Source organism: Psittacula echo (genome assembly GCF_963264785.1).
Source record: "Psittacula echo genome assembly, chromosome: 7".
Classification (NCBI taxonomy): Eukaryota; Metazoa; Chordata; class Aves; order Psittaciformes; family Psittacidae; genus Psittacula; species Psittacula echo.
The window spans coordinates 32,889,698-32,916,207 of NC_137740.1; the positions used below are offsets into that span (position 1 = coordinate 32,889,698).

General features: G+C 37.1%; 1 protein-coding gene across 1 annotated transcript in view; it reads right to left on the reverse strand.

The window, feature by feature from the left end:
- The window catches only part of NAALADL2 (N-acetylated alpha-linked acidic dipeptidase like 2), a gene marked incomplete at its 3' end in the record, with an annotated part of 390,135 nt that overhangs the window by 213,506 nt on the left and 150,119 nt on the right, over positions 1-26,510 (reverse strand). Inside the window, exons 3-4 of the mRNA XM_080624368.1 lie at positions 21,207-21,477; positions 699-818 (exon numbers count right to left, since the gene is read on the reverse strand). Coding sequence (XP_080480494.1) covers positions 699-818; positions 21,207-21,477 — 391 coding nt within the window. The remainder of the gene's footprint in view (positions 1-698; positions 819-21,206; positions 21,478-26,510) is intronic.

Consider the following 26,510-nt stretch of genomic DNA (forward strand, 5'->3'; position numbering starts at 1 on the left):
AGCAAGGCTGTATGTATGTATGTCATGATTAAATCAAGTTACCTTGCAATTTCTTAAACAAATCCATAAACGATAGTGTTAGTCTTCCTGTAGTGTACGCTTCTGGTTACTACCTCACAGTCTCAGTGCTGGCAGAAGCATACCTACAGCATGGCCCAAAGTGCTGGGCTTTAGCCACAGCATGATGGGACTGGAAAGACCTGCAGAAGCCTGAGGTTGACTGAGCACATACTGTGCTCTGCCTCCTCTCAACAGCATGCCCAAATTGCAGGCAGCAGACTAAGCAATATAAACAATAATATGTACATTTTTTGCATACACAGATCAAACTATTCCTGATCTCAGCTGCCTTCCCCTCCTCCTCCCCACATTCCCCTCATCCTTTTTTCCTTCCCATCTTCACACCCCCCACCTCATGTTATTTACTTCTTTTAGGGACTTCTTTCTTTACCAAAAGGCTTACAATACACCCAGAGAAAACACAGCATGCTACTGGGACGCTCTAAGATATGCAGCAAAATAAATAACTGTAACACATAAAAGGCAGCACAGACCAAAGTGGCTAGTATTAAGGAAGAATCTGAATGCCAGCAAATCATGACTTACTGGGATAGAAAGGGAATGTCTTTGTTTTGGTATCTTGAAACTGATAGTACAAATAAATAATTCAGCTGAAGTGCAACAAGCATTTGACTAACCTTATAAAGCAAAGGTGATTGTCCTAGCTTCAAAAGTGCAATTTTTTTGGTCACGTTTGTAATGGCTTGAATCCGGATCAAGTCTGCCACAGTCCCATACTGCACATCAACAAGTTCTGCCTGTAAAGAGAAGACAAAAGTAAGGCTAAACCTATAACCATGCATCACTGAGGGTGCTCCTTCCACAGAAACAAAGCTGTCTGCGTAAGTACAAGCACCTGAGCAGAGTTCCACAATTACTTTACCCCCATTTGCTGATCAGAAAAACCTGTCATAACAAAGAGCCTGAGAATTTGATCTCACAAATGAATTTGTATCTTTGCAGTTTTCTATCAAAATTCATCGCCTGTGACAAAAAAAAAAACACAACACCTTTTTTTTTTTTTTTTTTTTTTTTTTTTGCCAGTAGTTACAGTAAGTGGTGCTGATCTGGATGAGAATTCCTCCTCATTAGCTACAGGAATGTATTTTAAACCATGTAAGGTATACTAACTCACATCTGCTAACTTCCTTAATCAGACTCTTTTAAAGCATTTCAGAAAATGAATGATTACACTGATCACTTATGAAAATATATCGATAATATAAACTGTACCAATATACAGTTTTATTATGTGGTCTCATGTGATTCCTGAACAGTCTTAACTATTGAAGTATCTTCGTATAATCCATCAGTTATCCAAGCATTATACTCAGATAATTATAGTGGTAAACAGACTACACCTCTCTGACATGTAAGCTTTCCTATTAATAAATATTTTGAAATCATTTACAGTCATTTCCAACTAAATGAAAAGTTTTTAGAGCATGAAGATCTTCAGCTGTTCAGTGAAGACACTGAAAGGATATGTAGTTAAGGTCTAAGTTATTAGTAAATGTCATGCATCAGCAGTGATGGAAAAACACATCAAGACTTGTTTTCAAGGATTACTTAAAAATAAATACATAAATAAATAGATAGATAGAAAGATAAATAAATAAATAATTTAAGAATGACCAAGGGCATATTTCTCACATTTTTATAGCAATAAATTCTGGTGAAGACCAAGTATAAGGATAATCAGGCTTGTACATTATTATTTTAGAATGTCATAACAGCTCTCAGGACACCATCAAGGACATTCTGGAACGTCTAAATCCCTCCACTGTGTTCACATAAAACACAGATATAAGAAGACACAATAACATTGCATGAGTGTTCAGAGCAGTACAAAATGGAAAAGTTTCTCTTTCAGTTCAGCTTTGGTAACAAGTATGGATTCATTGTCAAAGGCAACAGTTCTGATTTTGGGCATCTCTACACAAACTGTTTAAATTCTAGCAACAGTTGTTCTGATATGTAGGATGTGTGAAACTTTCCTAGATTACTGAGCATGGGTGTTGTAGGAAAGTATTTACCCTTATGCAACTGTAGCTGAATATTTTGTCTGAGTTTGCACCTCGACATTTAAGTTGAAATCATACAAATTTTTTGCCAAGGTTGCTGTCTTCGTAAATGTATTCTTTAAATTTTCAAGTTAACAAGTTTCTAAGACTACAACGTGTCATAAGTACTGTATAAACAAAATATTTAGAAAGGTCATCCAAAGTTATAAAACACTTATTGAACAGGCAAGCATCAGGTTTAACACCAAATACTGAAGTGTAGGAAGAGAAAATCTTGCACTTCATAGAGTATCTTCTGAAATACATGAAACATTTAAAGAACTTGAAAACCATTTCCTAAGAAAACTGAAATTATGACTACAGGATGAAATATTTTTCCCCGTCTGATCATATTATTTGAAAAGTATGATAAAATCAAGTGAGGACGTTTTTATACTAGAGGAAACTATTTTATATTTTATACTTTATCTCATCTCATTCATCTGGTTAGAAAGAGTTCACCTCAAATGAGGAAAGCGTATTAACCATTATAGTTTCTTGAAATTCACACAAATTTTACCTCATTCTCTAGATCTCAGCTTTATTTTAATTTCTACCTACAGATATGTCAATAGATACACCTGAGTGCAATAATTATTAGCATCTCAAAAGTCTTATGGCTTGAGAGGTTATACGTAGGCCAATTTCTTGGGAGACCTCTAATCTAATTCCTTTGGACCCAATGCGTTTCTCAATCTACCCCCAAGCAAAGCAGAAATCAGAGCTTTCATCATTCATATGAGAGAAACTACACTGAATTTTCCTGAGGCAAAATCAATACACAAAGATGTAACATAATGAAGGATCAAACTATTCACTTCTACAGCATGCCTGTGTGCAAATGAGATCCCTGCCCATCTACATTCATGTGCTGCTTCACATCATTTTTGCTAGCTGCTCCTCCAGGGTGCTATCCACTGCTCTGTAAACAACAAAACTACATGTTTGCACAATTATTAATGCATTTATCAACTGCCCTTGGATGTTCTTAGCTCATTTATGGATGCAGACTGCATCTTCAAGAGCTATTCACTGGTCTTTCACAGGCAACATAGAAGCTCCATAAGAGCAGGCTGAATAAAAGGCCCTAGAAAAGCACAACTCATTTTCTAATTATGGGAGAACCAGAACTTGACTCCCTGCTGCCCCAAACACTCTGCCAACCATGTTCTTTGCTCCAAATGTTAAAAGTAAGCTCCTTCATACATTCATACATTGAGAGTACATGTAAGAAGTCATTACATAATATAAAAAGCAGCTGGATATAATATAACAAAGAATTATGAGTGCTTTCATTACACATCTTCCACATGAAGAGCATGTCAAAGCTCAATATATTAGAAGTCTTTCATTTGCACTTCCCTGAAAATGAGTATGACCTATGCATCTGTCCAACTCTTAGAGCACTTGCACACTTATATTTCACTGTAACTTTAAAGCAGTTCCCTTCTCAGCACAGGTCTCTGACCCTTAATTTTACCTTTTGGGGAATCATGGGTAAAAATATTGCACATGTCTAGCAAAGTAAGTTATCACACCCCGGTAACATCACATATAGCCTAGCAGCTGGAGGTTTGCACAGCTAATCTCAGATCTAACTTAAAATGACAAAAAAATGAGTAATATCTTCTCTTGACTAAAACTACACATGGCTTGTCCCCTGCCAAACAAAGTCAATAACCCACTGGAAAAGTTTAGAAGAAAGTCACAATATTTTGGCACTACAGTCCAGACCCTAATAGGCAAACATTAAATTATAAAAATAATTTTAAAGATTATTTCTATCCTTTCATTTCTACTCAATTTGAATACATGAGTAAAATTTGTAACACAAAAGCAAAATACTTTGCACTACTTAAAACACCTCATCAAATACAGCACAGTAACACTATCTCAGAGATCAGGGAGCAAATCAGGGATTTTTTTATTAAATACACTGAGATTCAACTAATCGGACCTTTTACTTATAAAATAAAATACTGGGAAGAAAAAAAAAAAGCTTTAGAACAATGTTAAAGAATCCTACTGAATCCAAAGAGTGCTACCCTCTCAAAAATCAACTGACAAACTAACAGTCCATTTATGTTGCACAGTCCCATTTTAGTCATAATGTTCCTAACACCTCCGAAAATGGAAATTAAATTCTCTATTCTTTTTCAGAAATGTTTACAACATGATTTTACACATTCCAGTTTTTTAAAAAAGCAAAATACCGCACCTCCAACTACCCATATTTGACAAACTGCTTTCTTTTGGTAGGATAATTTTGTTAAAAACCAGAGGAGAACTCATGCTTTTATCAGATGCTTGAAAAAGAGCACTTGTGTACTTGGGTTTAGATATGCAAGATATCCTTGCAAGATATCCTCTTACCCTAGAGCGGGGAAACTGCTAAAGAATGAGTTGTTTTATCCATTTGAATTAGGTACTTACTCTTCAAATTGTTTCATGCTATGCTGTTTGAAAGATGCGACTATTTAGGAACAAACTGTGAGCTGCAATATGGAGTTCAGTAATATTCTCCCATGCATGGAACTGTCATGGTTTAAGCCCGGTCTGCAAGTCAGCCACGCAGTTTCTACTCCCCCTGCCCCTCTCTTGGAGGGATAGGGAGGAGAATCAAAAAAATGTAACTGCCATGGGTTGAGATAAAAACAGTCCAGTAACTAAGGTATAACACAAATCGCTACTGCTACCACCAATAATGACAATGATAAGGGAAATAACAAGAAAAGAGAATATGATACCACCCGCCGAAAAACAAGCCCGACCAAGCAGCCCGTGCCCTTCTGGGTAACTCTCAGTTACATCCCTGGGCATGAAGTGCTGTGGTATGGAATACCTCTTTGGCTAGTTTGGGTCAGGAGACCTGTCCCTGCTTCCTCCTGGCTTCCCCTCCTCCCTGGCAGAGCATGAGACTCACAAAGTCCTTGGTCAGAGTAAACATTCTGATCAGCAACTGAAAACATCAGCTTTATCAGTAGTATCCCCAGGCCGAAAGTCAAAAACACAGCGCTGCACCAGCTACTAAGAAGGAGAAGTGACTGCTGCTGCTGAACCCAGGACAGAAATGAAGTAGAGGTAGGTAATAAACTAAACATTTTTAGAAAAAGTAATTATTTTATGTTAGACTTACCATTAGTTTCTAAGTCCCAAGATGATTCTGAATGAGTTGTAAACATAGTCTTAAAAAATATTATGAGATCTCCCCAAAACAGAAAAGATAAGTACTCCAAAAATGACACAATCAAGACAGTCAAGAATCTTTTCCCAATTCCTTCTACTTGTCTCCAAAACAAAAGAGAATAAAACAGTGTACTCCATCCAGGCACGGAATTAAAAAAAGAGTAAGACATGTCTTGGAACAGGAAAATATGAAAAGCTGTAAGAAGCAGGTGGCAGCTGAGGTCTTGAAGATGTTAGATACTATTTTAAAACTTTGCTTTCATTGCAAATGCTGAGGCAATAAAACAAACAGACAAAAAGGATAAGTTAAACAGATCAAAAATAATAACAAAAATATGTTTGTCATATCACATTGTTATCATTCAGTCCACTTGAATGAGGAAAGGAATTTACGAACTGCATTATACATCTGTATCCAATACACTGGGAAATCCTACAGAAAAATAAAAATAATAATAATAATACTAATAATAATCCCACACAAACCAAAAAAACCCAAAAAAACCCAAACAACCCACGCACAAAAATATAACACCAACAACAAAAACCCCACAAAAATTCAAAGCCAGTACACCCAGGAAGAGGCGTTTCTTAACAACCACCAAAAGCAGATGGAGTCAGTGCAAGTAAAAAGGTAGGTTTTAAATACATCCGCTCTAGATCAAGGCTGGGAACTGCAGAATAGAAAAGCATGTAGTTTTATTATTATTTCTTAATAAGGTCAGTACTGAGCAATCTCAAAGAAGTCTTATCTGAAAGATGTAAACTTACACAGAAAACAAAATCAAAAGTAGCATACAGAACTGCTATGGTAAAAAATCTTCTTAATGTTACATGCTGTAAGTGTCACCTCAAATCATGAATATACTTTATCAATCTGTTGACTCATACTAATGAACAGCTTCTACACAAATTATCTGGGAGGTCTGTAAAAGCTGCAGCTATTAAAAATGAGTGATATTTAGTAGCACAGACAAGCTCATATTCCTGCCAGTCCTGACCTACCCACCAAAGGAGTGTCAGAAATGGATGACCTAAAGACACTTCAAGTATTGCAGAAAACTAAATATTAAATGTTAAGTATACAGTATATCTAGGACTACTTATTTCTCAAAATTAAGACGATTTCTCAAAAAAACCCATAAATAATTCTACAAATACCAACCCCTAATTTATGTGATAGTCCAGGCTCACTACATCCCGTTCTTTCCTTCAAGTCAATGTCCTTTATTTGTCCTTCAACATTCAGCTACTATTTTCAGGTTGTTCACAAAATACAGGTAACAGAAATGTCCTACGTATGCTCAATCGCAAGTAAATAACCTTCAAATAGTCATCTTGCCTAAAGTAACCACACCAAAATATATATGCAAATTCTATCTGAGAAGATGGCAGTCTGCAATCAGGACATTAGGCTAACTTTAATTAAACACTTCACTATAATTTATTTCATAGCTCTGAAACTGAGGCTGAAGACAGCATTCAGCAGAGCATAAAAGTAAACTCAAGCTGGTTGTAGATCATAGCTGGACATCAACGAACACAAAGAAAGCTGCAAACATAAAACTACCTCTCCTCTAAAATTAGAGAAGAAGAAGAAAGAAAAGGAGAGATAACGAAGCTGTGCCTAAGTATGCCAAATCATTTGTTAGTGCACAATCCACTATGCTTTCTGACAGGAGCTGCTGCTCCCATTTTGGCCAAAAGCACTCCTGATAACCAGGGAAGCACAGCTGTTTCCCTGTGATTGCTACCACACAAGCCTCCTTCATTGTCCTGCTGAACATGCCAGAGACAAAACAAACAGCCATAACCATCTTTTATATACTTACTGAATTTGGATAGGAAAGTTAATATACAAAGTCCACATTCTAACTTTGTCCTTTGCTTGGTTCCAGTCAGAGAGACAGAGAGAGACCTTCTGTGTTTGTAGGTTTTGTGGCATGCACCTGATGGCTGTCTCCAGTTCAACTGAAGTGATGAAGGTTTAACTAAGAAAGCCATCCACCTAACTATTGATTTCTTTTACAGTAATGGCACTTGGTATGAGTAGGATCAGTCAGTTTGTTCCTTCATGGTTAGTACTCACTGAAGACAAGTGCAAGCACAAGTAAGTTTTATTTACCATTTTATCATAAAATCGTTTATGTTGGAAGGGTCCTTAAAGATCATTTAGTCCCAACCCCCCTGGAATGGGTGCGAGGAGGGGGTTGTAACATGACAGGTTAATCTCTCACAGAGTTGCTTTTGCTGTTATAAAACCAAACCAAAACAAAACCTAAAACCGAATCCTTTTTTTGGAACTCAGTTTTCATGCAAACACCATACTCCAGTGTTTACAATAATTCAAAAAACCTACTAACTTTGAAATCTCCTGGTGAGCCTTCTACTCTCTTTATGAAAAATTTATTATAGGCCTCAAATTCCAAGCATACTGTCTTCCAGCAGTACATATTGTTTATAGTGTTTTGTGTGTCCTATGACACATGGCCATACCCAAACTGCCTGGGAAATCTTGTAGACCATTTGGGGTAATTACACAGAAATGCAGCTGTGATATCCTGCTAACAAATAAGCTGCATATTTGAAAGTAAACTCCCCTACCTTCTTCGCCAAATGTGGACACTACTTATCCACACTATATTTCTAATCGCACAGGATTCCCTATCCTTGAGTTTCTTTGTGTGTCTCATTAAAAAAATGAACGAGAAAAATAATCGTATGCCTTGAAAAATAATAAACTGATATATTTCCAAGCAACTGTGTGAGAAAAGCCAAAAAGAGACAATTTGTGCAGTTTGAATTTGAACATGCTGTCTGAGCCCAAAAAGACAAATCATTACATATCTGGAATAACTGAAGCTAATTTTGCTCTGTTATAATACTAAGCAATGCACCTGAGCAACAACATCCGGGCAGATTTAAATCACAGAACTTCAATACTGCTCTACAAAGCAAGATTTATGTGTCCTGGTTTCAGCTGTGATAAAATTAATTTTCTTCTTAGCAGCTGGTACAGTGCTGTGTGTTGGCTTTAGTCTGAGTAACTGGTAACACCAATGTTTTAGTTGCTCAGTAGTGCTTACTTTGGTCAAGGACTTTTCAGTCTCTCATGCTCTGCCAGTAAGAAGGGGCACAAGAGGCCAGTAGGGAGCAGAGACAGGATACCTGACCCAAACTAGCCAAAGAGGTATTCCATACCATAGAGAGTCATGGCCAGTATATAAACTGGGGCAGCTGGCTGGGAGCCACTGATCGCTGCTCAGGGATGGGCTGGGTCAGCAGGGCAATTGTACTGTGGATCACTTGTCTGTCTTGAGTTTTATTCTTCTTTTCTAGTATCAATATTATCATGTTTTACTTTTATTTCAATTATTAAACTGTTCTCATCTCAATCTGCAAATTTTATCTTTTCCTAAATCTCTTCCCCATCCACTGGAGAGAGTGTTGAGGGGAGCAAGCGAGCAGCTGTGTGGTACTTAGTCAACAACATGTGCATGGGGTGATTCAATAACTAGCTGGTCATTAAATAACTAGTGGGTTTTACCCACAGGCACTCCTTTTCAAACAGATCCATGACATCTTTTCTTCGTGGTTGTTAGCATTTTATTCTATAGAGGTTTTATTTTTTTACTACAATAACCCTACTCATACAATAAAATTCCAGAGCAATTCTATATGAGTCACAGTGTCAGCTTTCAGTCAAAAAGTATTCTTTGTGTCTAGCTTTTATTCATACAGTTGCACACTACATTACAGTGGCAGCTAAAATTTTAATCTTTACCAAAACAGGAAGAAAAAAAGATCACCCTTCATCTCAATTTGACAGAGTTTGCCCCAGAGACCAAATTCCGTCATAGATAATTTTACACATGCTCTGTCCCCTCTCGTGCCATCTGTCCAGCTAACACAAGTCCATTAGAGGCAGGCTCTGCTGAAGTTTCTCATACAGGCTGTTTTTGCTGTTTCAATATAACCTTTAGAAGACAATGAGGTTTAACTTGTTTGCTTCCTTGCTTTTTATAGCTTATAGCAGGGGTTTTTTTTCTCTCTACCAACTCTCAGGGAGGCTGAATTAAGATCGAAGCCTTTTTATAGCCTACAGAAAAGAACCTCTTCTTTTTTATGGTTAGAGAGCCCCAGATAAATCTGAGCTGACACAGCTCAGTTCCCTGTTCACAACGCTTATCCTCTAGACTCCTCCCTCTATCTCTATTTTTAACTTTATTCTTCCTCCTTTTAATTTGTTCATACTGACTCGTTGCCCTCTGTCATATTCTTTGAGCTTCCCCTTAGCAGAAGGCCAAACTAACACTTGAATATAACTTCTTAATTCCAGCAAGATATCCAAACAACATTTTTTTCATCTTTTCTAATTAGATTTAAGTGCAAATCTAGTTTTTCAAAGATTCTGAAAAAAAATATTCTTATTTGTGTTCATATTAAATTTATATTTATTTTAAAATCTCTAAGAATGTTGCTTTGGTTATAAAATACTGAAGAACACGATATAATTTCATGCCTAAAAGCCCTATCAGAACTATTATTACTTTGAACTTTTATTAAGCAATGCCGATTACCTGTTCACCTCACTAGTGGGAAAAAAAAATAAATTCTAATGATTCTTTCTTATATGTGTTTAATATTATTTGTATTCCCCTCTTTATAAGAGTTAATTGCAAGTATATTTAGTAGCATTAGTCCCTAAGCATAAAGTCAAACTGATCATATTTTCCAAAGAAGAAACAGTAATCTCTATTTGCCAGCCTACTTGGTTCAGTTTGTTCAGGGGTAATTATTCATGCAAATATACATTCACAAATTATAGACTAAGGATAAACTAAACAGAGTTGTTCAATTGTGATATGACATCTTAAAAAATAAATCATAAGCTACATATGCACACAGTAAATTACAATGGTCTGATTTAAACCTGGTTTTAAAAACATCAATGGAATGGCTTTATGTCAGAATCCAGTCCCATTACGTCAGAACTCCAATTCTCAAAGCTGGACTGCAGTGAGCTGGAGAATTTATTGGCTACTTTCAAACACAAAGAATGAAGGCAAAACATCCAGTGGCTGCAGACTGTATGGCCTTTTTATCATACATCAAATAAAACCCAGGCATTCCATCCTACAGTAGCTACAACCAATAAGTCTTTAGAAGGTTGCACCTTACAGAAGCTGCCTAGAAGCCCTTAGCAAACAAGGCTGTCCAGGCAGCAGCAGCAGCAGTCAGCTAAACAAGTATTAAAAGATCAGCCCAACTGGGCAGGAGAGGCTCCCAAATGGCACAGGGCATGCTCCCCACCACCAGTGAAAACGTGAAAAACCATGAAACACAAGTTTGCACCTAAACATCCAGAGAAGGAAAGTAACCTCCTGTCTGAAAGGACAGGTCATAAGAACAACATCCTGTGAATGCAAGCAATGCCTATGAAAGACAGAATGTGTATCAACTGCAGTGAAATGTTACATGGAAGTGCTTGTGAACAAAGTAAAATTTAAATATTTCATTTTATAATTATAATATAATCAATATTTTAATTTCCTCGAGTGTAGTGTTTCAACCTTGCCCAATTGTTTTATTTTTAGAGTTAGTCTGGTTGTGTCAAAACCAACAATATCTAGAAAATAGTCTTACAATTTTCAGGCTTCCAATTTTTGCCATGATTTAGAACACGTTTTGTACCAGTGCAATTTTCATAGGACTGGAAACCTGTTTCCCAATCATTTCTCATACCAGGGCACGAATAGTGTACTGAAATATATAGGCTACCTGTATTTCTATGCACACTTGCTATCCAAACACCTGAAATATGTTGTTGTTACTGCAAGTACATAGACACCTAAAGATGAAATAGACATCTACCTCAAAGTTGCAGATAATCACATGTATGTTCAAGAAGAGGTCATCCACTGCACCAAGAGAACACTTGAACTTTCAAAAATATCAGTGAGAACTCTATTTTTCAGAGTATAATAAATGATCTTTCACAGAGTATTTATAGCCCTTGCTTGGTCAAACATTGTGCACTTGAACATAATCAGAGAGATGAGCAACCATGTAGCACTGTAAACACAGACCTGAGTGTTAAAGCAGCTTTTCATCAAATCTGGAGAAGCAAACAAGCAGTTGTGAAAACCAAAACATCTTTTCCATCTCACATCAACTTTTCTTGTTTTGAGTCATTACAGAGATGTATAGGTTTCTAAATTACATCTGTTGAAAAAGGACTGGGGAAAAATATGTTCTAAAATTACAAATACATTTAGATGACAAAAAAGGACACCAATGAAAAGAGGGAATATACATGAGCGATAACGAATTCCAGTGGCCAAAATGATTGACCAAGGCAAATATAAAGATGGCCGTACCTGAGAACATCACAGCTCTAAGTGATTAAACAAGTACATATTTTTACCATTTTTGAATCATCTCAGATTTTGGAAAGGGGACTTACTTTACAAGAAACATGTAGTGCACGATTCAGGTATCATATTTAATAAAATCATGCCAGGAAGAAAATCAAGCTCTTTGTTGTTTCAGGCTTTCAAATTTTGGTGGTTGTTTTTTTGTGGGTTTTGTTTTTGTTTTTGTTTTTTGAAAGCACTCAATATTTTGGAATTGCCATTTGGTCATTAAATGTGATACTGCTTTTTGCATTGCTCAGTCATCTAAAGGTTATTATGTAGCATCACCATTTGCCTTTTATTTCAGAAATAGCTAACCTTAATTTTTAAAACATGTAATTTCGTTTTATAACAGCAATGGTTAAATGGGAGATCAGGATAGGTCCCTTCTGGTTATCCTTGCTATAGCATAATTAGCTGATCGCTAGGCTTAGCCTTCCCAAAGGTTATGGTGAAGGTTATCCTGAAGTGCGCCAAATTTCACAGAGACATTTTGAGCATTCACCTCTGCAAAGTACTGGCAGAAACACCATGGAGAATTTGTGAACTTGGTTCTTGTGCTCTCAGCACAGATGGAAAATTCTGGAGAAAAAGAGAAAATCAGGTGCAAAGGACAGAAACTGCTTCTTTTTGGGAAAAGGCCCAGAATCACTCTTCTTGTACTGTGGCATCCAGTTAAACTGCATCTCAAAAGAAAAGCTACAAAAATGTACAGATTAATCTAAAACATATGGGAAAGTCTGAACAGATTCTGGAATCTAGACAACTTGGAGAGAGGAAGGAGTATATAACCTGACATTACATAACGGATTTCACTGGATGATGGAAAAGCTTTGCCATCACTGCAGCCCATTCTAGACATTGCTCTGGAGCTGGATGTAAACACAGTTTCCTTCATCTTTCACTCAGCCTGAAATCCAGATCAGCCTCTTTTACAGCAGTACAGAAGTGCTCAGTTTTATTGTAACACTAGTACTATATGGTATAGTTTTCAATAAAAGCAGTTAAGGGCATTATTAGAGAACTATAAGTTACTATAAGAAACCTGTACTCATGTCTTCATCTATTACTATCCCTTCTGCGCAGGATGTTAAATAATCAACAAAAGTAAACTAGAAACATAATAGGCTCTCATAAATTCTGATTCAACCACAAATTTACCTAACGGTCCATCTTCCAGCAAGAAGTGGTCCCTTTCCTGAATTCTAACAAACACAAGTGATTAAATTCAATAGATGACAAAAAAAAACCCAAAAGCACAACAGTCATTGTTAAAAATATTCTCTAGTTGTATTATCTAGTAATGAGCTTCCCTCCATGTTTCTTCGTTGTTCTTTACATTTTTGTTATCATGAAGAAATTACCTTCATTGTCTGCAGAGAAAACTGAAATATTATTTCAGGCAGAACAATTCTACAGGCATGAAGACAACAGCAATAAGATCATGAGGGAAAGATCTGAACTGAAAGACTCAGTCTTACCATCAGATCCTGAGCCTAATGCTGTCTGCACCGACACAACTTCTCATTCTAGAATTTTAGTTCACGTCATCATGAGCATAATATTTTCTTTTGGCCTTAAGACGTAAGAGTTTTATACATAAGAGGGCAACGTGGACAAAGATATGAGGAATTTTGTTGATTTTTTTTTTTTTTAAGAAGTATGCAGTAATATAATCTTCAGCTTTTCATACTGCTTCATCCTCTAAAATACTCTCCAAGTAAAGATCATGCCTGGCAAGCACTGACCTGCAGTAGGAGGAAGATTCCTCCTGGGTGACAATGCAGCAGGAGCTTTCCTGCATATTTAAGCAGCTTTATTCTCTAGTAGTTGAAGCCGTTGCCAGACCTCTTCTATCCTTATTCTCCTCTGTCTGCCCCTCAAAGACATCAGCATGAAGCAGTGAATCTTACAGGAGAGAAGACTAACTCTATATGGTAACATAATTCAGTGGAAGGAAGGTAAATTCCTTGGAGCATCTTCTTTCTCAGACACACCTACTTTTGGGCCAGTCACAAGCTGGTGATTGATTAGTCACCTTCTCTTTGAACTGCAGAACACAGGAACATAAATAATTATGAGAACAGAACTGATGTATCTCACAATTAATTGACATTAAGGCCCTCCTAATGAATAAAATAAACAGAGTAACTAATATTCACTACATAAGGTGTTAGACATAAGATTTATTTGTATTTAGTGGAAGATACAGCATATAAGACAGAAAAAACTAGGAATGACTAATTCTAGAAAAAAGAGAATCCAGTGTATTTTCAGCTTTGATTAGTTTGCATTGGCTTTTATTTTATTTCTAAGCAGGGTTTTCTCTCCTGGGATTGCAACTGGTGGGCACAGGCAGAAGTGTTGGATTTCTAACCATCTTAAAAGTGAAATTCTGAACAAAAGGTTTTTCTCAGGACACTTTAGTCCAGCCAGTGACAGGCTCTGGCATTTTGACTACTAAACACCCAAAGCAGTTCTGCCCACTGCACCTGGATACCAAACTTAGACTCGCCTGTGGTTAGCAACTAGGTCTTTTTTTTGTTTGTTTGTTCTTTTTTACATTTTTAAAAATTCAGTTCTTACCTATTTCTGCAACCAACTCTATCACACGTTTTTTTCATCCTGCTCTGAAAAGTTTCAAAAGACATTTACTTCAAAGGGTTTTCTCTGAGAGAGTTCTTCGCTTTTCAGTCTTTCTTACTATTAAGGCTCTATATCCAGGTTTATAGCATTCCTTAAAGCAGTCTCTAGAAAGGTACAGCCTTTGCTCTTTGATACCAGAATTCTTCAACAAAGAAGTCAGACAAACTGCTAAAATCTGTCCTCACGAAATTATTCATATAATGGCAGCCTTATCCTCAACTAGTTTAGATTACATTTAAAACCTGTCATGAATGTTGGGTTTTTATGGGGTTTTGTTGTGGTTGTTGGTTTGTTTTTCTTTTTTTGGGGGGTGGGGGTGTTTTGGTTTTTGGTAAGAACTTCTTTCACTTGTTCAAGTGGTCACCTTGGGAGGTTGTATTTGGACTTCATCTCACCATGTCCTAACAGAGAGAGAGGAAATCTTATGACTTCTTAAGGGAAAAAGCCCAAAAAAAGCAGAGTCCCATAAGCAAAGCATTCAATCAGCTGATATTATTACACTAGAAAAATACATTTTTATGATTTTGACAAAATGTTTACCAGTATTGACTGTAAAAGTTGGAGATAACTTGGTTGGTAGGTGGAGATAACTCATAAGATAAAATACATTGCTAAGGCTTCTACTGATAAGATTTCTGACAATGAATCAAAGATTAAAATAGTTGCTCCTGATTCTTTTCAACTGCCAACTGATGAGAAATGAGAAATGAGAAACCACCATGATTTAGACTTTTCTTTCTTTTCAAAAATAACCAAGTGCAGTATGTCAGTGTTCTGGGTTCAGCAATAGCAGTCATTTTCATTATTACTAAAATGTTATTACTAATACTCCATTAGTAAAACATCGGTATGGATTCTCAATTACAAAACACCAAAAGGTTTTGCCACAGTAACCATTTGCATTTTGAAACCTTGCCCTTCAATGATACAAAAATCTTGCAGCAATATTAACCAGCCTTTTGTGCATGATGAACTCCTATTATTTTTAGGGAACTGTACAACTTTATTTATTAATGTTTATGTGATATATGCCAGAAAACTGACAGGATGTTCTCCAGGACATCTCTTCAATGATCATTTTTGTAGTCTTGACTGCAATTTTAAATTACATAACCTTCACATTGCATTTCACAGCTTTCTATATGTAATTATAATGGAGTGGCAGCTATGCTGCAGTTAATGTTAAATGTTGTTTTCTGTTTAAAGGTCAAGTCTATTCTAAACCCCATATTCTTAGTGAGAACATCTTGAAAATATGCTGTACCTACCTGGCATGCAGAACAGTGGTCAAAATTATGATTATTTGTGGAAGAGGTTTTTGAGAAACTCTTCTATAAACAAAAGATAAATAAACCTCTTTTAAAACATCTAAATATTACAAAAAAATTATGATTTTTCTCATTTGTATGTGTTATTCAGCCTGTAGCCCTAACCATCTGCAAACCGACATCAGTTGCTAGGGATTTATTTTAGCTAGTAGACGTCTCTTCAGAGACGACATTTTAGAAGATGTTAATAAAAATAATAATAAACTAAATTGGCATGCTTAAAAGAATTAAATGCACACGCCTCAATATTCCCTCTAGCTTGATATTTCGCACCAACGTGCCACCAAAAATGACTGAAAGACTTAGAGTGAGATGCTGTGTTATTTAATCTAAATTACATGCACTATATTATATAATCTAAATTATATGCACTCTCTGTCTTTGGAATTCAAGATGTGCAAGTAAGGAAGCTACAGAAGGTGCATTTGGAAATTTTGCCTGGGGATAAAAATAACCTAGGAAGACTTAAAAATTTTCAAAAACCAACCTGCTAACACCAATCTTAATTCAGAAATATTGTTAAGGAAATTATCACTGCTTAGCTAGAGGAAACATAAAAGATAATATGGGTGCACTAATCACATTTCCAGTACAATGAAACCAAATCAAATGAAAGAAAGCCATTGGGTCAAGGACTTCCTGATATATTGTCCCTTCAGAGGAACTCATCATTTGGTGCACAGCTAGAAATACAGAAAGCTTCAAGTACTACAAGGTAACACTGCTGCAGTGCTGTAAAAACCTAGCAGAGAGGGAAGGGGACTATAAGGCATGCAAATGGGGAGTATGCATGAGTGCAAAAGATAAGTGGAACAGGCAGGAGAGGAGAGGAAGACTCCCATTTTCCTGCACAGCGAAGGATCTGGGAAGGATGAATAGGGAGAAAGGAGACATCTAAGCACAGCCACAAGAAAATGGGATATCTGATAAGAAGTGAGCAAGCCCTCCTCCTTGTGAAAGAAGATCTGACAGAAAGCAAGTCCTGCTTCCCTTATTCCCGTCTTGCCAAGTTTGAAGAATGGTGGGAAGATCAGCAAGTGAGCTTAACAGATGGGTTTGTACTTCTTGTATTGCTTTAGGTTGCATTAATCTCTGTGGTGGGTTCTCAGTAAGCTGAGAAAATGTCACCAAAACAAATGAACCGGAGCAGGCTGATATGCTATCAACAGATGCACAGAATCCCTTCTGCATATTGTAGATAGAGGCAAACAGTTGGCGTTCTTGCTTGTTTGCTCCCTACAGCCCCTCCAAAACTAATCAAAGATATCACTGGCTCAGGTGGGAGAATTAATGCCCAAAATCAGCAGACACTTCAAAGAGAGAAATGGGTAAAATCAGTGAGGGAACATGGATGACAGCAGGGAAGTGAGGTGATGTAACAGAGGAGTTCAGGCAGTCAGGGAACAGGGACAGCAGGGGACAAAGAACAAGGAAACAGGTGTTGGAAGAAATGTCTTGAAGATGGGCCTGATTTACTTCTGTCAAAACCCTGCCTGCACATGCATTCCCATTTCAAGAATATTGCTGATACTTTAACTTTTCTTGCACTCTCTCCTTGTTCCTACCCAACACAGTCCTTTCAGTGTTTGAGGTCCAGGAAAGAAAAGTGATGTTTTGCTGGGATTGCTAAGAGTGTCCTTGATGAAAAAGAGGAAGGACACAGGACCAGCAAAGTCACCTATAGGGATTTGGTGCATTCAGCAGCCAGTCATTCCTGAAGAGGCAGAGGAGTGTAGCATAGCATGAGACAATGTTGTATAGAAGGGGCTGCTAAGGATCTCTGTTTAAAGTATTAAGCAGAGTTAGGATTGCCAAAAGCTCCTTAACACTTCCATAAAGCAAAGAGTGAATAAATTTAAGGTAAAAAGAAGGTGAGGAAAAATCCAGATCACATAAACATAATTTCAGATAATCAGGGAATACAAAGCAAACAATATTCATTTTGCTTTAATTAGTCTGTCCTTGAATGTTGTTTCAACACACCATTGCAGCTGCCAAGATTTTCTCTTTACGGTTGCTAAAGGAAAAGGGAACAGAGCAGACGAACACTGCAATACCTGTTCCTTCCTGAAGTCCACTATACTCCATGGGCCTGCTTTAAACCAACTGCCTGGATGACCTGCGCACCTTGCAGCAGGCAAGATGCATCCTTACTCACACTTCACTGCACTCCAGGGATCACTGCTCTGTAGGTTAACAGACAGGCTACAATACGCACCCACGCTGACACTACTTACCAGTGTGGTACTGATAGGAGGATGCTGGATCTCTGAAGGTTCACACACACACACGCCTCTCCTCGGCTCACACCAATGGTTCCTCAGCTCATCCCCGCACTGCTTTGCTGGTGAAAGCACATGCAGCCACAGCTCTAAGATCACTGTGCACTGTGACGTCAGGGAGCAGCACATTTGGATTCACCACACTACACATTTGGAGACTGCCTAGATACTGTTTGCCAACACACTTTGCTTTAATGCATAAATTTGATGCAATGTAATTTTCCTTTATAGAGGTATTCTGTTGGCCTGTGTGGCTTTCCTGTTTTCATCAAGCAGACAAAAGGTTTAAACTCCATAAAAGGTGGTTGATATTTTAGTTCTAATCAAAATATATTTCATGTGTCATTCTTTTCTTAGACTGACCTAGTCTGTGATACATTATTTACATAACTGTTGCAATACCTATTTCAAAACCAACTCGACAGCCCTCTCCAGAGCCGTAGGCTGCCCTGCCTGTCACCGTGATGGGTAAACAGTGTCACCTTTTCAGGGCTCAATGAAATATAGAATAGTAGTAAAGGGTACTATCCATCACAATGGCACTAAGTAGGTTTTTCAAGTAGATTTCAGATCACAAATGCTCACATTTTTATCCACAAATGCTGTTTAGACTGCTACCAGAGAGCACAAATTGGATGGCTCACCTACAATGGCCATATGATGAATGGACATGACAGGTGGTCAAAGAAAATGATTCCTGCTATTCTACAAATAATCTTGTCAACATGAAAGTAGAGCTGTAGCTTTGCTGTTAGCCGGACTGTAGTAACTTAATGGTTTTATTTGTTTGAACTTCTAGCAAACCAAATATACAAATGAGATACAATGAAGTAGCAGCAGCATCAAAGTAGTATTAGCAATTCAACCTGATTATGTGACACAATAGAAATTTCCTACTAATGATGTGTCACATTTGAAAGAAAATTATTCAGATTATGAGTAGCTGTTACAAGAATATCTTTTCACAGGAAAACTCTCATGATTTGCAATCACAATCCACTACAAGATATTCAAAATATGCAACTTGTAGTTTCACTGCAAGCAATCAAGTCACCTTCTGATGGCTGATCCCAGCAACAGCCACAGCCTGCTACTTCTCATTTAAAGTTTTCTTACTTCCATTAGTTTAAATAGTAGAAATTACTGTGTAGGATTGAAAGTCTGGAAGGTTAGAACACTATCAACTTATCTGTAGCCTAAATCAATAGGGAAATTTCCCTTTTAGGCAAAACTCTAGATGTAAGGACACTTGGGGAAGACATTTGAAGAATAAAAGATCTGAAGTTTTTTGAGGGTGCCAGGTAACTCAAAGATCTGACTGTAAAATTGTGCACAGTCATTCTTTGGCTCAAACACAAGCTCTAAGTTTCGCCAAAGCGAAGGTCCAACCCCAGTTAGTACAATGCAGTATGTGTGGTCCTCATTTCTGCAGAACTCAGAGAAAACTGCCCTGAAATATAACTGAAAGTAGTACATGATTTTTTTCTGAGAACACTGGGTTTCCTTTAATCTGATTAATCTGTTAGCAACACTTTGATTTTCATGAAAAAAAAAAAAAAATTCAAAGGCCACAACTGTACTTTCACCTCATTACAAATCCTCTTACAAACTTACAGTGAGAAATCAATATTACATATCGAGTTTCTAAGTGATAAATGTGAGAAGCCAAACCTATTCATTAGTACTTTTTACTTGCCCATGGAAAAGTTAAAGCATACATCATGCAGGTTAAGACCTGCCCCTGCCTGCTTCATTTCACTTCTTAACAACAAGCATGAAGTTGTTGGGTTGACAAAGCCCCAGAACAGAGGCTGCATGGAGATAACAACCATGAGACTCAATGCGAAAAGTGGGCATGTAAGAGAGACAAAAACAAGAGACATTCTCCCAGAAGAGAACAAGAACTCCATTCCTTATCCTCTCAGGATAAAACCCTTGGACCAAAAAGCTTCAGTGCTCCTAAGAAAGGGAAGCTGAAGCTTTTGAACTTCAGGATGGGAAGCTTAAGGATCAGCCTTTCTACCAGCCCTCATATTTCCTACAGCTAAAAATTCAGAATTATGTTAATAGTCCATAAAACGATTAGTGAGCAACATGCAACTTAACCCATTTTGACTCATTAAAGGATTTTCACAGTGCATTACTTGTTATCAATAAACTTTTACAAACAAAAGGCAAATACACAACAGTTACATTTTAGATATTCAGTAACTGATATGTTACAAATATTAAAATATTCACAAAATATAAAGGTATTTTGGAAGAGGCATTCTCCAAATGCAAAGCTATTCACAATTTGTTCCTATATAGTCTATTAGTGTTCTAAGTCATTCAAAACATATGTTCTAAACAATAAAGAAACACAGATGGAAAAACTCCTCCATCACTGGAATAACATAAAATACTTTTTTACAAAGGAGAAAGAAACTAGCAATATGGTTAGCAGTGAAATTGCAACTTTAATATTTCAGAAATATTTATTGAGATTCATATTATCTCAGCTAGGAAAGTAAACAGAAACAATGACCCCTTTGTGTATCTCCAATATATTTGGATAGCAAATATATGAAGGCAGCTAGTGAAGACAGTGAACAGGATAAAACAAGATAATCCAAGATCTTATTTCACTCGGCAAGTAACAAATCCCAATAGGCAGATCTTTCCGCTGACAAAACTTCCTAACAAAAGCTAAAGTGAGATAAAATTACAAATCGTGGTTTTCAAGAGGAAACAGAGCAGATGTGTCAACTGAACTGCCACAGAAGTAAGCATGTGAGATCCACAACCATAACTCAGGAGCTCGAAGTATAAGCCCAGTACTCCCATGGTCTCACAGCAGAAAACCTCATCTTACTCTTCCTACAGGCATCCCTCAAACCAGTAGCACTTATACGTCAACAGAGATAAAATGTAGCTCTAGACATAGTTTTCAGATTTTTACACCCAAGCAAAAGATGCCCATTCATAAAGTCAGATACTTAAAAAATATAAAAATAAAAATAAATAAAATCAACAACAACAACAAAATCCCCTATATGTCATATTATGGGTTTGGGTCTGGCTACTTTTCAAGTTCGAATTGAGATTGGCCTCATCATATTTTACCTAAATATGATAATTTAAGGCTGGGCATTTCACCACATGTACTTCCAACCAAGTTCAACAAAAGCTGATGTTTTCTAACTCTATTTCACCACAAATGACAGAGACAAATGGTTATATTACCTCAAGAGTTCCTTTGGCAGAGTAAGCTGCATACGAGTACAGGAGGTCTTGGCTATGAAGTGTTTTGGTCTCTCTGTTGCACTGTTGTCCACTAGGATAAAAGCATTCACCGCTGTTTTTCAGAGTTACTGTGTTTGAAGAAGAGCCCGGTAGGTCAAGCAAAACAGAGTAATTTACCAGCCGGACATCCTCAAGACCTTGGGAACGCCACTGAACCAGAATTTTCATTGCGATGTCTATATCATCTTCTCTAGGGAACTGTAACAGATCTCTGGAAAAAACACATAAGTAAACACTGTTTCAATTTATTTCCCACCAAGACACTTGTACCTTAATATGCATCAGTCCATAATTTTATTAATGATGTACCACCAAATATGGGGGGGTGGGGAGGGAAATCACCCTTCATATTTGCAAATAATTTCTTACCAACTATGACACAAAAGCAACAGCTTTTTGTGAAATAAAATAAGAAAAACATTTATAGAAAACATAACTAATTGAAACAAAGACTCCTACAGAAATTATCACAGTAATTATTTCAAAATTGATCTCTCCGGTGCTGATCAAGTTTCTGGTACAGCATCAGTTTAACCAAGCACTGAATATAACGAACACTGAAGTAGCACTTATCTGAAGTAGCATTTCAGGGACTCCAGGGAGGGCATGTTGCTGAATATTAATTGCAATTATATGTTTGGCTTAAATTCATTGAGTAAAGCAAATTTGCTAAACAGAATGGAACTGTTCCCCAAAATACTCTGCTGTCACGAAGTTTTCCTCAGATTTCCTTCCTGCACTGAAGGATTACCTGAGCCAGCAGCCTGGCAAGTGTATGAAATGAGTCTGGAAATTATTTTGGCAGTCTCTATCAGATAGCCCCACTGAGACTTCAGATGGGTTTGCCTGGGCTCGTAGCACTGGGTTTGTACCACTGTTTAACACCTGCTACCAGATGGGCCATACAATAAAAGCAGTGACTGCATTGAAGGACCACACTACTGCCCAGGGAATGCCAAAAGATACAAGATGTAGAGATTACTTTAAAGATAAATTTAGAGGATAGACATGCTGAGGGGACAGCTAAAGACTCTCCCTACTTACCTAGGCAAGCAGGGCTCTCAGGACTCAGAAATAAGACTAAAGATGACAGAAGTATCGATTTCCAAGTGAAAAAAAAAAAACACTGATACTGCCTGAAACTCTTGCTCACAACCTTCTCTTCACTAAAATGTCAATTACATCTAGATGCTTTAGAGTCCTTAATAGAACCTTATAAAATACCTTGGCTGTCTTGCACAACCATCAAAAGTGATGGTTGAATAAAATGATCTTTAAAAAAACCCCAACATTATTACAAGTGACAGGCTTTTTGAGAATCCCACAAAGTGCTTTACAGGCACACCCATGCAACTCAGAACCCAGCTGAAATGCTGCAAGCAGTATGGTCTCAGCTAAAGGTACCGGCACCGCTTCCATCAGGGTCTGCACTAACTACAGGGTGATCTCCACAAAGGAAAGCTTATGACAGAAAGCAAGCACAAAGACTCCCTTCTCCACCCCAACGAAACTACCTTCTGGTTCAACAGATCTTTCAAAAAGTGAGTATTTACTGCCTAGATAAAATCAAAACCTTAAAAAGGCACAAAGAGAACAACACCCATTGTAGCCGAGAAACGGCTCAAAAAGTAGTTTACTACATTCAAATGTCTAATGCCCATCATCACATTATATGGGTAAAATAATTATTCCAACAGCCATAGGATTTTAAAAATACAAAAAAAAAAATGTATCTGTTTAAAAGAAGCATGCTGTATGCTAGGCTGCACTGCAAGAGCAGGATTATTCACATAGAAAGCTCAAAAACATTGTAAGAACGCTGGACTTATGCTGAAGACTTCAGAGATCCTGTCAGGAAGAATTATACTACTGCAGAATTAATCTTTTAAAATTATCTAAAATAAGCCTTTAAGCAGTCTATACAAAACAGACAAGTTAATTCAATCTGTAGTATATTACAAGTTTCCGATTTCCTCTCCTGTGCCTCCTAATGTAATGACATAAACTTGGGCACTGCAGAAATACAGAAAGTTTTTATTAACATAATCATTAACATAATATCTGCATTTCCCTCAGGTAATAGAAATATTAATAGAATAAATAGCTGAAGAAACTTATTCCAGGCCAACAACATTATGGTCATTGCAACATGAAGTATTCAATTTCAATAAAAAGAATTAAGCATTAAAAGAAGAAGACACAAGAAGCAAATTGCTCCTTTAACTAACAGAAGTTACTTTCCACTTCAGAATTAAATAAGCATGTCTTTGAAACTTTTGTGACAACATATCTGATTGAGTTAATGAGCACATTTACTATTTACTCCATAATGTCTTTATAGAATGTTAAAATCAAATTGCAAATTATAAGCACACATAATATTACATAAATCAGCACATATTAGACTACTTGGACAAATTTTATGAACACCATCTTAAAGATATTTGTGGGGTTTCGGGTTTGGTTTTTGGTTTGTTTTTTTTTTTTTTTTTTAGATTTCTTACAACCACTTTCCTTTGATATAGTTCTGCTGATTGCATGAATTTAAAGTCTGAGATAATTAAATTCATTTTTATTATATACTAATTGGATACTAAGTATAATATGTAAAAATAGCATTTCCTAAACCCAACCAAATTCAGAAAACTGTAAAGTTTGGCAGTTTGTCCTGGAAAAAATATGAAAAATTCACATGCATTTCATAGTCCTTCTCTGCAAACTGGGAATTAACTTGCTTCCTAAAACTTCCAGGGCACTGAGAGTCATAGTAGTAAGATTTAAGCAGTGAAAAGAAACAGACCCTTGAAATGATTATGTTTCTCTCTTTTGCAAGCGGCTGCATACTCAGTAGAAACCAATAGCAATGCTATTGCCAATTTCCATCTACAATACTGTCTTCAATAATGCCAGCCAAATTTTTGATTCCCTTGTATTAAAGAGATACTTTATTTAGTTCAGGTTCAGTCAACAGGAATAACCACAAAGATAATTGGCACATCCTAGTTGCTGTAAATCTACATTATTTATTGAAATAGAACCACCACAGACTTAAGATTTGATCAATTTAGAATCAACGTTAATATAACAGAAACAGTCTGGACAATACTGTGCTTTTACTGGATACTCCCAAAAAGATTTCCACAAGTTACCGGCCTTTACCTTCTAATACAGATCAGATATTGAACTAATGTACATTAGAACAGGACATAAATTTGCTTCATGAGTATTCTGCTCCATCTCAAATAAGATGGTTCCTGAACTGAAAAAATAAAACCAGGAAAAAAATGGCAGTTAAAACTCAAAAAGCATACCCTGCTTCACAGGTAAATTTTCCCTACATTGATACGATGACAAGATCAAGAAAATATTTATGAAGACACTTTCTTAGATTTCCTGTGTAAACAAGAAATCTATTTTACTGCCTGAATGCCCTGGCCAGCAAAGAGCAGCAGATCATGACTGTTGAAGGTTTAAAGTTCTAAAACTAGGAAAATGATCTGAAATAAGACAAAGATATTACTGTAATAAAGCCAGGTTTTCTATAGCCTCTGCAGCTTGAGAAGACCAATATCTTAACAGTTGATTATAAAAGATAAATGAACATATGGGCATACACACAAAATAAAGCAATTTTCATTTTCAAATTGGTAACCATGGGGAACATGGAGCCATCACAGCTTAATGGAAAGTCATCTGCTAGAACAGCACTTCTTTCCACACAGCTTGCTAAAGAAGAGAAGAAGGCTTGCAATAAGTCAGCTGCTCAGTGCTGGTGATATATTGGGACACTGCAAAAAACACACAAGGGACACTGAAAAATTACAATAGGTCACTAACAATAAAAAAAATCAGATAATTTAACGGTATGACAAAATTCCTTATCAGGCAACCCTATTACACTGCTACGACTGACCCCAAACCAGATCTAAAACTGTAGTAGGATTCTACAGATTTAATCTTAAAAATCTAAAGGGACAGAGTTTTCCCTCAAACATGAAGAACTTCAAGTGTGGTTTGTTTGGGGCAGATTTTTCAGTGGAGTATTTGTTTTCAAATTTAGGAAGCTGCAAGCTACATCAGATCAAAGTGTTATCTTGCATGTTTCCAACAGTAGCCGGTAGCAGATAATCAAAAAAGAAAGCAAGAAACACATCATACGGGGTTATTGTATTTATAGACTTTCATGCATATGTCTTTTTTCCTACCCGCAAACTTTGTCCAGGCCAAGTTTTAAAATGTTTACATATGTTCAGGTTTTCAGAACTGGTTTCAGCCCATTAAGAGCTGAAATGTGGTAGTTTCCACAGTCCTGGGCAAGTACAGAACACTTGCACAGACCAACTGCTCAGCATATGCACAAGTATTTTTTGCAGTTGCAGCTAGAGTGTTTATTTGTATTTATCACACATAGCATGTACACACAGCAAACTGCATTCAGGAAACACCACCTGCCCAAGCCACATCTGCTTAAATTTTAATTACATGTTCCTGTTAATTAGGGCCATCAGCTGCCTGGTTGGATTTCCCTGGTTTGAGCTGACTGCCACAAACCTGCTGATAATAAAATAAATCTAAAAAACCCCCAAACAAACAAACCAACCACCCCAAAAAACCCCAACAAACTCCAAGAGAGGATGAAGGTGAGGTTGGAATATGCAAAAGAAACTCTCAAGGTGTAAACAGTTGTCTACACGCATCTTAGTGCAAGACAGGAACCAGAACCACTTCAGGCTCTTGAGGGTTCATTGCCAGGCCTCCAGCAGCTGCTTCAGAGAGCAGATCTGCGACTTGTCCTTTGTAACATCTGCCATCACTATCTACGCATTCTGGGCATAGTTTTAGCACAGATACTAACATTAATTTTCTAGCAGTCATGGGTTACAAGAAATCTGGTACTGGGTTCGTTCTTGCCACACAATGACCATGGCAAAGGCTAAAACTAACAGGTAAGTTTATGCAGATATACTTCATAAATCATGAACAAAAAATAATGCTGATTTACAGCATGAAAGCAATGGAAAGCTCTGGTCAAACATAAGATTTGTACACTAAATATGGGTCAGACACTATGTGACATGATGCTGCTGCTTGTGTTTGCCTGGGTTTTGGCCAGCCAGGCTCATCACCTACAGCATCCTCTCCACTGGAGATGAACCCCTCATGGGAAGCAAGGCTTTTTACCAGCCCTATGCTGTCATTCAGTTCTTCCTGACAGAATGTCGTGGCTTAAGCCCTGTCGGCAAG